Genomic DNA, 12503 nt, shown 5'->3' on the forward strand with positions numbered 1-12503 from the left:
AAAGGCCGGCAACGGACCAAAACTCTCCTTAAGTATTTGGTACTCACGGACAGTGGTGATCATTTCCCATCAAATGACCCGCTTGCTCGTTTTCCTCCCTTTCATAATTAAATAAATAAATAAATAAATAAATATCACGGACAATTCACACCAATTGACCTAGTCCCAAAGTAAGCTTAGCAAAGCTTGTGTTATGGGTACTAAGCAACGGATAAATATAATTATATAGATAGATACATACTTAAATACATATTAAACACCCAAGACCCGAGAACAAACATTCGTATTTTTCATACAAATATCTGCCCCGACACGGGAATCGAACCCGGGACCTCAAGCTTCGTAGTCAGGTTCTCTAACCACTAGGCCATCTGGTCGTCTAAAAGTCGTCTAAAGGTCTAAAGGTCGTCTAAAGGTCGTATAATTGTGAATAAAATACCGGGACTCAGTACGTACAATTTTATACCTGTTTGCTTTGAGACCCTTGGTCCATGGGGCCCTGGCGTTGGCGCAAATCGACTGTTAAAAGCTTTGCAAAAGCGCCTGGTTGATACAACTGGAGATCAAAGGGCCGGCAGCTATCTCTCTCAAAGAATGAGTATGGCTATTCAACGAGTAAACGCTGCCAACCTTTTGGCCACACGCAACTGTATGGTTTAAAAAAGATATGGCGTGCGTCCTCATGGTAGGTAAACCTGTAGATGAGACTGGCACACCGGGAAAAGTGGCGTGAAAATGAGAAAGAAAGAAAGAAAGAAAGAAAACATTTATTCGTGACATTAAAAAAGACAGCAACAATAATAAAAATAAAAATAAAAAATTTTTACGTATGCATGTCACGAAATGGTCCCGAATCAGCATTCTGCCGGTCTTGCGAACGGCGCTGGTCTTCCTTTGGGACCATCTGGTCATTAAACATTGAAAAAAAGTACAGCTAAGTGAGACCGATACAATTTTTAGTTTAAGAATATAAAAATACTTTCCTATTTAAATAAAATAAAAAGAAATACTAACATTACAAAATGGGTTGCCAGTATATAAAAAAGAAATAGGCATAGGCCAGTCTCCTTTACCCTTCTCACTCCTAACAAAAGCAAAAGAAAAAAAGAAGAATAGACAAAACAAAACAACAAGCGATTGATTCGCCAACCAAATTGCGATTTCTAAAACTTATTCGACTAAAGAAAGATACAAAGTTGATATACATCAATATTCTTCGGTATCCCAAATAGTAAAGAAATGTGAATAAAAAGTATCAGTACAGTTGCCATGAAACAATTTGTGTTTCAAATAAATAAGGCCGTGCAACCATGTGATCAACATTATATAGCCTAAAAAAAAACCAACAGTGTTAAACAGCTAAGAAAACAGACAGGTATGCAGTATTATTATAATTTTGTCCTCCAATTTGATCTATCCCATCATGTTTAATTTAATTTTAATTTTAATTTTACAGGTTCCCAATTGGATTTGTCCCTAAAAAGCGCAATACTAACAATAAGCATTCTCAACTAGCAATCCGAACAACATCCATAGCAAAGTAGATGGGCCGCAAACAAAAAGGTACCTACTCTTATTGCTATACACATAACCTCACATAAACTAAATGCAACTGGTGTCATGTGCTAAAGTTTCTTGTTTTTGCTGATGTTCGTGCATATGTTTTTTAAGTTTTGTTTTAAAGCTACATACACTTCGCAGGTCCCTAATTGGCGGTGGGATGTTGTTCCAACACCTAGTTGCTACATATCTAAAACTACCTCGAAAGGCAGCAGAGGCGTGGCGTGCTGTCAACAACTGCACACTACACTGGCGAGCTCCGCGTGTTTTGTGGCTAGCAGACCAGGACAACTTCTCGTAAAGATATGTTGGGGACTTGTGCTTCAACACTCCAAAGAAGAGGCAGGCAAGGTGCAGCTTTCGCCGGTGTTGCATTTTAAGAATTTTATATTTATTTAAAAATGGAGTAACATGGCCCCTCAATGGAATGTTGAAGCAAAAGCGAGCACACGCATTTTGCACACGCTGAACAATCCTTTTTGTTTTTGCAAGGAGACGTGGACCAAACACCGAATCCATATAATTCAATTTTGACAAGATCAAGGTCTCCACCAGCTGTATGCGCAATTTTTCACTTATAAATGGTCTGATTCTGTACAACACTTTAAGTTTATAAAAACAATGTCCAACCGATCTCGCTATATGTTTCTCATAACGTAATCCACAATCCATCAGCAGACCTAAGTTACGCGCTTCATATACACGCTCAATAGGCTTGTCCCTTAGCATAACTTGTGTCATGCTTGAGTTATTAAGGGTGATTAGCTGCTGCTTACTGCCAAAGATTAAATACTTGGTCTTGTCAGGATTAAGTAACAATGAATTATCTAAAGCCCATGCAGAAATACTAATGAGGTCTTCATTGAGCTTCTCTATTGCACTATCAATCTCAGATGGCCTGCATGAGATATACACTTGTATGTCGTCTGCGTATATATGATATTTACAATGCTTGATGCAAGTCTTTATGTCGGCAGAATACAAGATAAACAGGATTGGTCCGAGTATCGATCCCTGTGGCACTCCTCTAGCGAGCTGTACCTTGTCAGAGACTTGAAAGGAACCATCAGCAAGACACAGCTTTACATACTGACTACGGTTGTTGAGATAACTGTCGAACCATTTCAATGCATTATGATCAAATCCATAGTAGCTCAACTTAGACAGCAACAAATCAATATTTAGACAGTCAAATGCCCTGGAAAAGTCAAGCAATACCAACAGTGTACACAATCCCTTATCTTGAGAACACAAGATGTTGTCTGTAACATCAAGCAAAGCAGTTACCGTGCTCCGCCCCCTTCTAAATCCAGACTGCACATCTGGTAACACATTGTTGTTCTCAAGGTAATCGGTTAACTGCAAGCACACAGTCTTCTCCATTATTTTTGACAAACAAGGTAAAATGCTGATAGGCCTAAGTTCGTTCAGCTCAGATGGGTGTGACGTTTTAGGGAGAGGACGCACAATTGCTATTTTCCAGATGTCAGGGACAGTTGAGGTTAATATAGAGGCATTAATCACATCTTTTATTGTTTCAGTAGTGTATGGAAATGTCAATTTTAACATTTCCAAGTTAATGCCATCACAACCTTCAGCATTTGATTTGAGATTTCTTATAATTTTTTCTATTTTATCTGTAGTGACTGGTTCCAAATGAAAAATTGAATCACCATACCTCCGAAATTCAAAATAAGACAGCTGTGATATCTTAACTTTAGAGGTGGATGGTAAATTTACAAAATGCCTATTGATAGCATTGGGATCATTGAAAATAGTAGGTAATTCTGTATCATTTTTAGGCAATATGGTAGATCTAAGGTTTTTCCATAACAACTTAGGTTGATGTAAGTTATTATTTATATTATCCTTAAAAAAGGCTGTTTTTTCATAAAACAGTGCTCTGCTGACGGTTGATTTCAAGTCCTTATAGTACTGTTTCTTACTGTTCAACTTAGTTCTCCTGTATTCTGCCGCGGCTTTATCACGCAAACGCATCATGAGCTTAACAGTGTCTGTAATCCAGGGGGGAGTGCGAGCCCTAATTACCGATGACTTAATAGGGGCATGGACATTAAACAACTCAACAATTTGTTGGTTAAATGTGCTGACCATATCATTCACATTACTGGAGAACTCCATCCATTCTACTTGTTGCAAATCATCATCAAAATTATCCAACTGCACATCCTTCAATGGTCTATAGGTTATAGAATATGGTTTTGGCTTGTCACGTTTAATATTAAACTCACAAACCACTAGACAGTGACCACAATGAGAGCCCACATGTGCTACAGTGACTTTCCTTGAAAACAGGTCTGTGCACACTACATCAAGGAGCGTCTGACTGGTATTTGTATAATGTGTGGGCTCCGATACCAACTGTGACAAGCCAAAACTGGATATGAAGTTGTGAAATCCTGTAACTTTTGCATCACTATTGTTTAGTAAGTTGATGTTAAAGTCCCCCATTAACACCAGACCATCATACCTTGAGATGGAACTAATTGAGTCAGAAATGGCATCAAAAAATAGGTCAATGTCCATCCAAGGCGGTCTATATGCTGTCCCTATAACCAACTTCTTTCCGTTGAGTGTTAAAGTAACCCACATCTGTTCAACAGATCTGTGCAGCGGATCTACTGGGTGAGGCCAGGTGCGAGCTCGAACATCACGTTTTATGTAAAAACCTACGCCTCCACCACGCGAACGTGTGCCCTGAGGTCGAGGGGTATGCCGGAGTGTGAAACCAGGAAGTACGGGCGCCCGCCCCTCCTCCCCCGCCCTAAGCCAAGTCTCATTAATAGCCAGCAAATCAATATCCTGACTGACGCCAGCCGCTATGAAGTCGTCATGATTCGTACCAAGTGAACCTGCATTGTACAAACCTATCCTGAGATGTTTATGAACCATTGTAAAAATAATGATTGTGGATTATACGCAGAGAACTGAGGATATACATGGAACAAAGAAAGGAAACCCAATAACAAATAGGTACAAAAATAAACTATCCAGTTGTACATGTGACACGCTACCCATATAGAAAAAGTAGTATAAATAGAAAAACAATGAAAATAAAAAAGTACATGTCTGCAGTATTCATGCATAATATAATGCAATGGTTCTAACGCGCACCATTGCGAAAAACCTGGGCAATGTCATCGACCGAGCGGATGCGATGGGCAGGCGCATCCCTGTCGTGACGTACGTACACACGACCAGCCATCGTCCACGGGTAACGCCAGTCCAACCTCCTGCACTCCTGCCGCGCACTGTAGAACAGTGACCGGTTCAGCCTGGTGAGTCGCTCGTTCACGTAGAACCGAGTGGGCGACCCGGGCAAACCAAAGTCCGCCGTGTCCGCGCCCCGGCGCACCCTCGCGGCACGCAGCAGGTCGGCGCGCGGCGCCCGGCGGGCGAGGCGCACGACCAGTGGGCGCGGGCGCGGGCGCTCCGCACCGACGCCCGCGTCCCCGGCAGCGCCGCCACCCTCCGAGACGTCCCGTGACCGCCGAGGCGCCCCCACACGCTCCGCAAAAACGATGTCACGCTCGTCCAAGGCCACGCCGAGCTTCCTCGCAACCAAGCCCACGAGATGCGATCCACTCTCGCTGGCTGCCTCCGGGATCCCGGATATCTCCAAGTCGCCGAGGAGGAGGTCTTGGTCACGGTCATTGAGCTCAGCCTTGAGCTCCGCAACGGTGTTGGCCAGATGATCGCCAGCGCCGTCACCTGCTCTCTCCTCGGTGCGCGCCTCGAGGCGGCTAATCCTGTCCTCGACGGCCTCGAACCTCGCCTGAAACCCACTGAAAGAATTGCGCATTTCAGCCATATCGCGCCGCAGACCAGCCATCTCCTCCCTCATGGCTGCTACATCCAGGCGGAACATACGGATCTCCTTGGTGAGGTCCTGAACAGGCGACGGCTCCGCGGACCCGGCTCCCTCCGGCTCACTGCCCTTGACCGGCGTATCGGTGTTGTCGCTCCGTGGCACCTGTACCCTGCACGCCGGACACATCCACGCAGATGATATGCGTGCATCAAGCCCCAAGTTCACACACACCCTGTGATAAACGCAGCTGCATTTTTTGCACTTAGCGCCATCTGTCGGGTTATTTGTGATGAACTTGCCACAACCTGCACACTTTGGCTGTGTGGAAGCAGTATTCTTAGGCGGTGGCATTGTGTTTTCTCACTATCTTTATTTACTTTTTTTTTTACACTGGTGGGTACTATCCACACAAAATGTTTCGCCTATTTTTATTAGTTTTAAGATTAGGCCTATTTAATTTATTATTATTGTTTAATAACACTACTTGCACTTTATCGTATTGTATATACTGTCCGATAACAATAAAGAAAGTTTTAGATTATTGTTTGTGTATTTTTAATGTTTTGACACAAAAAACAACTTGTTGTCGGTTCACTGTCCAACTACCTACTCTTTGTTCTGTGTTCTGATGTTTTTACTCGGCAGAGGGTCGATGTGGGCTGATTTGATTGAGACTTTACAACTCAGGGAATCGCGGCCAACAGGACAGTCTTTTGCGAGTGTACTTTAAAGGAGTTTTGCGAGTTTACGTTAAAGCCAACTCCAGTAATTCCTTTGTGTAAGCTTTGTTAGCAAACGAACAAACACCCCCAAAAGACGGAACCATTGTCATGTTTATTTCGCACTTCACCGTCTTTTTATTGGAATCTAATTTCATCCCAACAAGTGCTGAAGCTATCGACACCGGCCAGATATAAACAACCTATTCACTGCGCTGATAAACGGCCCGCTTTTAAGTCAAGTGCGTTTTAAAAAAATACCAGTAGATCAACCACGAATGTAAAATATGCTGCCGTAATGCAAGCGGCTGGAGGTTTTTTTTAATAAGTAGTTATTCGATCAATTCAGGCGTTACTGGCGTTATCATGCTGCAGCAGTGTCGCTTAACTCAACTCTAACTTAAACTTCTGGGTTGAAAATGACACTGTCATTACCACTCATACCACTATTACCTCTCATATTCCGTTTTCTAGAAGTTTTTATTGTACAACGGCAAAACCCACTAGACACTGGCAAAATTGACCTCCGGTCGATCTATAAATATATACTTAGATTACTTTTTTATAATAAGAGGGAGGCAATCGAGCATGCGGGCTTCTGATGGGAAATTAAATGACCACCTGTCCCTCGCCTCGCCTTGAGAACGGGTCAAGGCGAGTCATTGGTCCCTTGCCGGCCTTTAAAAAAAGTATAAGCCCTTTTCTTTAAAGCCCTGATGTCATAATTATTAAGAAACGGCTGACGGAAGTTGATTCCACAATTTTACTGTACGGGAAGTGCTGAAGGAAACACAGTGCTGGAACGCCATTCATCGAGATGGAATAGATGAATTTAGACTTTCGGCGGGAGGTGCGATGGTGGATTAACTTTTATAAGTATTTCATTCCCAACCAAGCAGCCTGTCCTCTCTGCTACATAAGGGCTATCAGGAGTACCTCCGGCCGATCCATCACTGTGTCTAACGGAACCAAGTCATTTAAAGTTTTCCCGCTTTTTTTTTCACCAAATTCACGCGGCTTTTTTTGACGGCCGTCAAAAGTTAAAATATTTGTGATCGTATTTCTATGGAGTTGGGATTTGTTGTGCAATTCATTATAAAGTTAAGTCGGGTTTTTATTAACGGATGATGTTTGTAAGAATGGGAAGCTTGGAGTTTATTTTCTGTTAACGTTTTTCATGCAAATTAAAACGGCAACACAATTAAAATAAAATTTTATATTGACAACAATTAAGTTAGTAATGTGGCCAGCATCATGGGAATCCTGCTACAGGTAGATCTTTTAGACGGGTGTTCTCTTTATATTTTTTTATTGTTATAGTAATATAAGAGGATTAATATTACCTCTTATTTAGTTAATTTACTTTAAGCTAGTCCTTTTTTCTTTTTATGTATATCTACCTGATTATGGATGTATGTAACTGATTATTCAATAATTAAACTTAAAATAATTTTCTACATAAAGATAGATGAAGATAACTTTTAATGAATCTTTAAAAACACAACATGATTTTAAACTTTTTATGGCAAACGAAATTATGACATATTAAATTATGAGAAACAAAAGGATAAGCTCTATTAACCACTAGCCTCGATCGACTGTCCTTTTATTTATACAATTCATCCTGCAATTATTTAATCATCATCATCATGTCAAAACGGGGAAGGTGTATTTATGCCTTTATTGCCTACCCATGACGAAACGAGAAAGTGTATGCATTTATTACCCACGACAGAACGGATGTGTATGATTTTAGGGTGAGAGGTTGTTTGTGCGTAAACATGTTTTCATTTATCTCCATAATAGTTTGACCGATTTAGATGCGGTTTTCTATATTGGGTTTGTAGTTTATCGAAAATAGTTTTTAAGGTGTTATGGTGTTTATCGAGTACTGCCTTTTCGCAACGTAACGTTTGGCAACCTGTTTCATTTCGCAAACTCTAAAACTGTAAATATTTCAGGACTTATTTCAGGGCCATCGTGTAGAACCCTTTAGGTTAGGTTAGGTTAGTTTTATAAAAAATCTGAAATATTCACCGTTTCAGAAATATTAAACGGTTGGGAAATTAATAGTTGCGAAATGAAACAGGTTGCCAAACGTTGTTCGCCGAAACATTAGTAAACCGGTGTTTATCCACTACGAGGCACTGTAATAATTGAAATAATCCATCGCTATTTTTCTCAAATTGCACCAAACACTTTCGAGTTGTTTAATTTCAAAGGATAACAGAGAGAATAAGTAAGTAATGCGTTTTAAAAACTCATTTAACTCTTACTTTAATGAGTTTTTAAAGCAGGACGTGATGAGTTTACTTTTGCAAGTTTAAGACTGACCTTTATTTACTAGTCGGAAAAGTTATATGAAAAAGAGTGCTCGAGTTTGTGTATTTTGAACAACGGTTAAACAGATAGTGTCTTTTCCAACCTCGACATTGGCGGAATCATTATAGTAGTTATCGATGGAGCTATACTTTCAAGAATTGAACTGTGTGTTTTGTATCGCATCTGAAATGATAGTTTTAGTCGTTTTTGTGGGTAGTTGGAACGGTTCGTCTGGTTTGTTAAATCACCATCGAACAGTCACCAGCATTAATATCTGCCACAGCGGAGCGTGCAAAAATATCTGACACGTCCTTCCGGCCCTAGAAATAGAGTCGTATCGTATCAGATATTTATGCACGCTTGTTGTGTCAGATACTGGTGCTGGTAACTGTACGTGTTAATACTGTCGGCAAGCAGCAGTGCTGGCTGTTGTGCTCCGGCATGAAGAGTTAGACTACCGGTGACATTAAGCAGTGTTTCCACCAGAGATGTGCGAAGATGTGTTGCGAGGAATATGTTTTTCATTAACCAATAGAAACACTTCATTTACCTCGCCTCGCTTCGCTCAGCTGTTTCCACCAGAGATGTGCTGTGCGAGGATGTGTAAATGAAGCGTTTCTATTGGTTAGTCAAGAACACATCCCTCGCAACACATGCTCGCACATTATTGGTGGTAACGCTGCTTTACGCTGAGGTATCATAATGCGACCCACGGTAACAATATTTTAAAAAAAAAAACAGTCAAGTGCGAGTCGGCCTCGCGCACCAAAGGTTCCGCACATCTAAATAATAAGGTTCCATATCCGTAACGATTAAACTTATAAAGTTCAAATTCGAAATAATAATAAAAATAGAGCATATCAACAAATAATAAAAACCGAGCCAGACTTAGGGAAAACAATTAAAATTTATAAAGAAAACTAAAAATCATACGAAACTCATTATTTTTAGTGTTATTTAATTAATGTAATACCCAATTAATTATTTATAGCTTAAATTAAATTGCCCTTAATGTTTATTTTTATTATTATTTATTGTTGTTGCAGCGGCAATAAAAATACGCATTATGTGTAAATTTTAGCTTTGTATTTAATGCGGTTCTCGATATACAGCCATGTGTCAGACAGACAAACATGCAGACAGAGAAGCGATGGTAACAGGATTCCGTTTCAAATTATTTAATTTTTTATTTCATAAACTTCCAAGGTACTTATAGGGTACTTATATGGTGTCATGTGTAATCGACCAGCCCCTTGGATCGTGTTCAAAGTTACGATAGTCATGTAGATAACTGGCAATCGTACATAATTTAGATTATAATTGATTATGCCTGACTCAAAGTACAGATAAGTCATTCCCAATCCCAATTATCATTACTATCAAAAATGACGTACGGATTATAAGAATCAATTGAAGTGATTTGAACATGTAAGCACTAAAATTTGAATGAATGCCTAGTGCTGCCACAAGTTTACATACTTCAAGTTTTTAGGACAGCCAAAAGTGTACAGGTTTTTCGGTTAAATTTGAACAAGTTTTTTTAAGAGTCCCCAGCACGCTCGCGTCCCCACATAAACGTAGTTTCGTTCTAATTTACAAGCAGCACTACAGATCAAAACGCATCTTTGCAACTAAGTATAATCATCATCATCATCATCATCATGTCAGCCGAAAGACGTCCACTGCTGGACATAGGCCTCCAAGGCATCCAACGCATCTTTCCAACTAAGTATAATGGGAGCAGCCATTACGATGTTTATAATTAGGTTGGTTACAATAAAATTTAACGGAAAAAAACAATAAAGAATTTCCATTTCTCATACAAAACTTAAAATTAATGTGATTTGAAATGTGATGAGCGAAAACTTATTATAAGCATCAAAATAGCTGCTCCCAATAAAGTCGCAGTTATATTTTGTTTCAGCGTATTGTTTGTAAATTAGAACGAGACTACTTTTGCATGAAAAAGCGTCGAGCATACTGGCGACTCTTACTCTTAATGACTGTATATTTTGATTGTTAACGTAGAAGTTTGATTTTTCACCACTTCAAGAAGTAGCAGACTTAGGTTATCATCATCATCATTATCTCAGCCGTAGGACGTCCACTGTTGGTCATAGGCCTCCCCATAGACTTCCAGTTGCTTCGTTTGGAAGCGGCTTGCATCCACCGTGAACCCGAGGCTTTAACCAGGTTCCGTCCATTTTATTGGTGGACGTCCTAACCTGCTCTTGCCGATCCGTAGTCTCCATTCGAGGACTTAGAGAGGGTTGACTGGTAGAGATCCCTTAAAGGGATAAGTTCGCCTTTGTACATTTATTTCATTGTTTGTCATCTGTGTTTGTTTACTTATTTTGTACAATAAAGAGTTTACATACATACATACATACTTTCCTCTTTTTTGACGTTTCTCTACCTACGGATTCGAATTAGAAATGAAGAAATAGGTACGTAGAAGAACAAGGCCAAGTTAGCCAAGCGAATTAGCTCGTTGAAGTGGCAAGGGCAGCACGGAGAACGGATGGCCGTTGGGGCAGACTTAGGTAGGTATTAGGTATTAATTTCAGCTTGAAAATATTTCCACGCGTCCCGGAGAGAAAGGACCTTGGCCGACGAAAAACAAAGTGATGTGTGTGTGTGTGTGTGTGTGTGTGTGTGTGTGTGTGTGTCCTCCGTCTGCTCAACGGGTCCGACTTGTATATTAAAGATACGTGCATACGTGATAGCATGGACGATGTACAATTTCCTCACTGACAGAAACCCACATAAAGAGTACAGAGTAATAACATCATTTATTTCCCTTTCATACTTTTAGATTTGACACGTCATACTAGCAGGCAAGTTCTCCAAAGGAAATAGTAACGTCAACTTTGTACCCACATTGAACACTTCAAAAGATGCCCTTGAAATAGAATTTGAAGTTTCTATTGCAGCAGGGAACCACTGTCAACAGAAAAAGTGGACCCAGTAATGCTCCTTGCGGCATCACTGGCCAAAAACGTTATCAGCTCAGCTACATCTTCTCCCTTAACCTTCCTCTTCAACGGCGAATCAGCAGCCTTCTTCAATATAGCATCTTGAGCTGCTTTAGGGAACCCAGCATTTGCGTATATGTTAGTCTCCACAGTTCCCGGCATTACAGCATTCACTCTTATACCATGAGGCGACAGATCCAAAGCGGCGCATCTCGTGAAATGGTTCAATCCAGCTTTTGAGACAGGATCAGGGAAGCTCGTCAAAATCTTTTTGGCGGATTCACCTGAGACATTCACAACGTTCCCTTTGCTTTCTATCAACGCTGGGATTGCTGCATTAGTCAAAGCCACAACAGCTCTCAAGTTAACTCCAATAACTCGATCGTAAGTCTCGAGAATGTTCTCATCAAATATACTGGCTACTGCATCGATGCCAGCGCAGTTTACAAGCACATCGATTCTTCCGTATTGTTTCACTGTTGTTTCAACTACTCTCTTCACGTCATCTTCTTTTGTTAGATCAGCTGTGATGCTGAGAACTTTGGTTCGGCTGATTTTCTCGCAGTTTTCTACAGATTTTTTGAGGAGGTCTGCCCTTATGTCGACTAGGGCTAATCTTGCTGAGCCTTTGGCGAATCTGACTGCTGTCGCCTCTCCTATTCCTGATGCTGCACCAGTCACTAGTACAACTTTGTTTAGGAACGGCATTTTAACTATGTGTTACTAATCAAAAGTCTGTATAGTAAATGGTGATATTGTCTACGATTATTTATTTATCCATTCCTTATCGTGTGATAAAGTGATATCGGGAACTTGTATCATAATTCTGCTTCATGCTTATCACGAAAAATGTAAGGCCTTGATAAAAACTATATACTTTTTGAACTGAAATTGTCTTTAACTTTAGTAATATGGTAAATAGGCAATCTTTTTTTGTTTGTTAATATATGGTGAGTTAGCATTAAAAGCTAAACTAACCCAGATTAATAAAACCTATACTTTAACGGAAGAACAGCGTCGGCCGCAAGGTTGACATCATGCTGAGTTGGGACCCCGTGACAAAATTTGTCTCGATTTCCTTCCTTGTTTCTTTTT

The 12503-nt window shown here is 40.4% G+C and overlaps 2 protein-coding genes across 2 annotated transcripts; both read right to left on the bottom strand.

Annotated features, from left to right (window-relative positions):
* Positions 1-1905: 1905 nt before the first annotated feature.
* On the bottom strand, positions 1906-5834 carry LOC141444242 (uncharacterized). Its single transcript, XM_074109728.1, has one exon. The coding sequence runs from the start codon at positions 5741-5743 to the stop codon at positions 4685-4687; it is 1059 nt and encodes a 352-aa protein (XP_073965829.1). The 5' UTR covers positions 5744-5834; the 3' UTR covers positions 1906-4684.
* Positions 5835-11201: 5367 nt separating this feature from the next.
* On the bottom strand, positions 11202-12154 carry LOC141444241 (3-oxoacyl-[acyl-carrier-protein] reductase FabG-like). Its single transcript, XM_074109727.1, has one exon. The coding sequence runs from the start codon at positions 12114-12116 to the stop codon at positions 11358-11360; it is 759 nt and encodes a 252-aa protein (XP_073965828.1). The 5' UTR covers positions 12117-12154; the 3' UTR covers positions 11202-11357.
* Positions 12155-12503: the final 349 nt, after the last annotated feature.

Source organism: Choristoneura fumiferana, chromosome 29, assembly GCF_025370935.1.
Source record: "Choristoneura fumiferana chromosome 29, NRCan_CFum_1, whole genome shotgun sequence".
NCBI lineage: Eukaryota > Metazoa > Arthropoda > Insecta > Lepidoptera > Tortricidae > Choristoneura > Choristoneura fumiferana.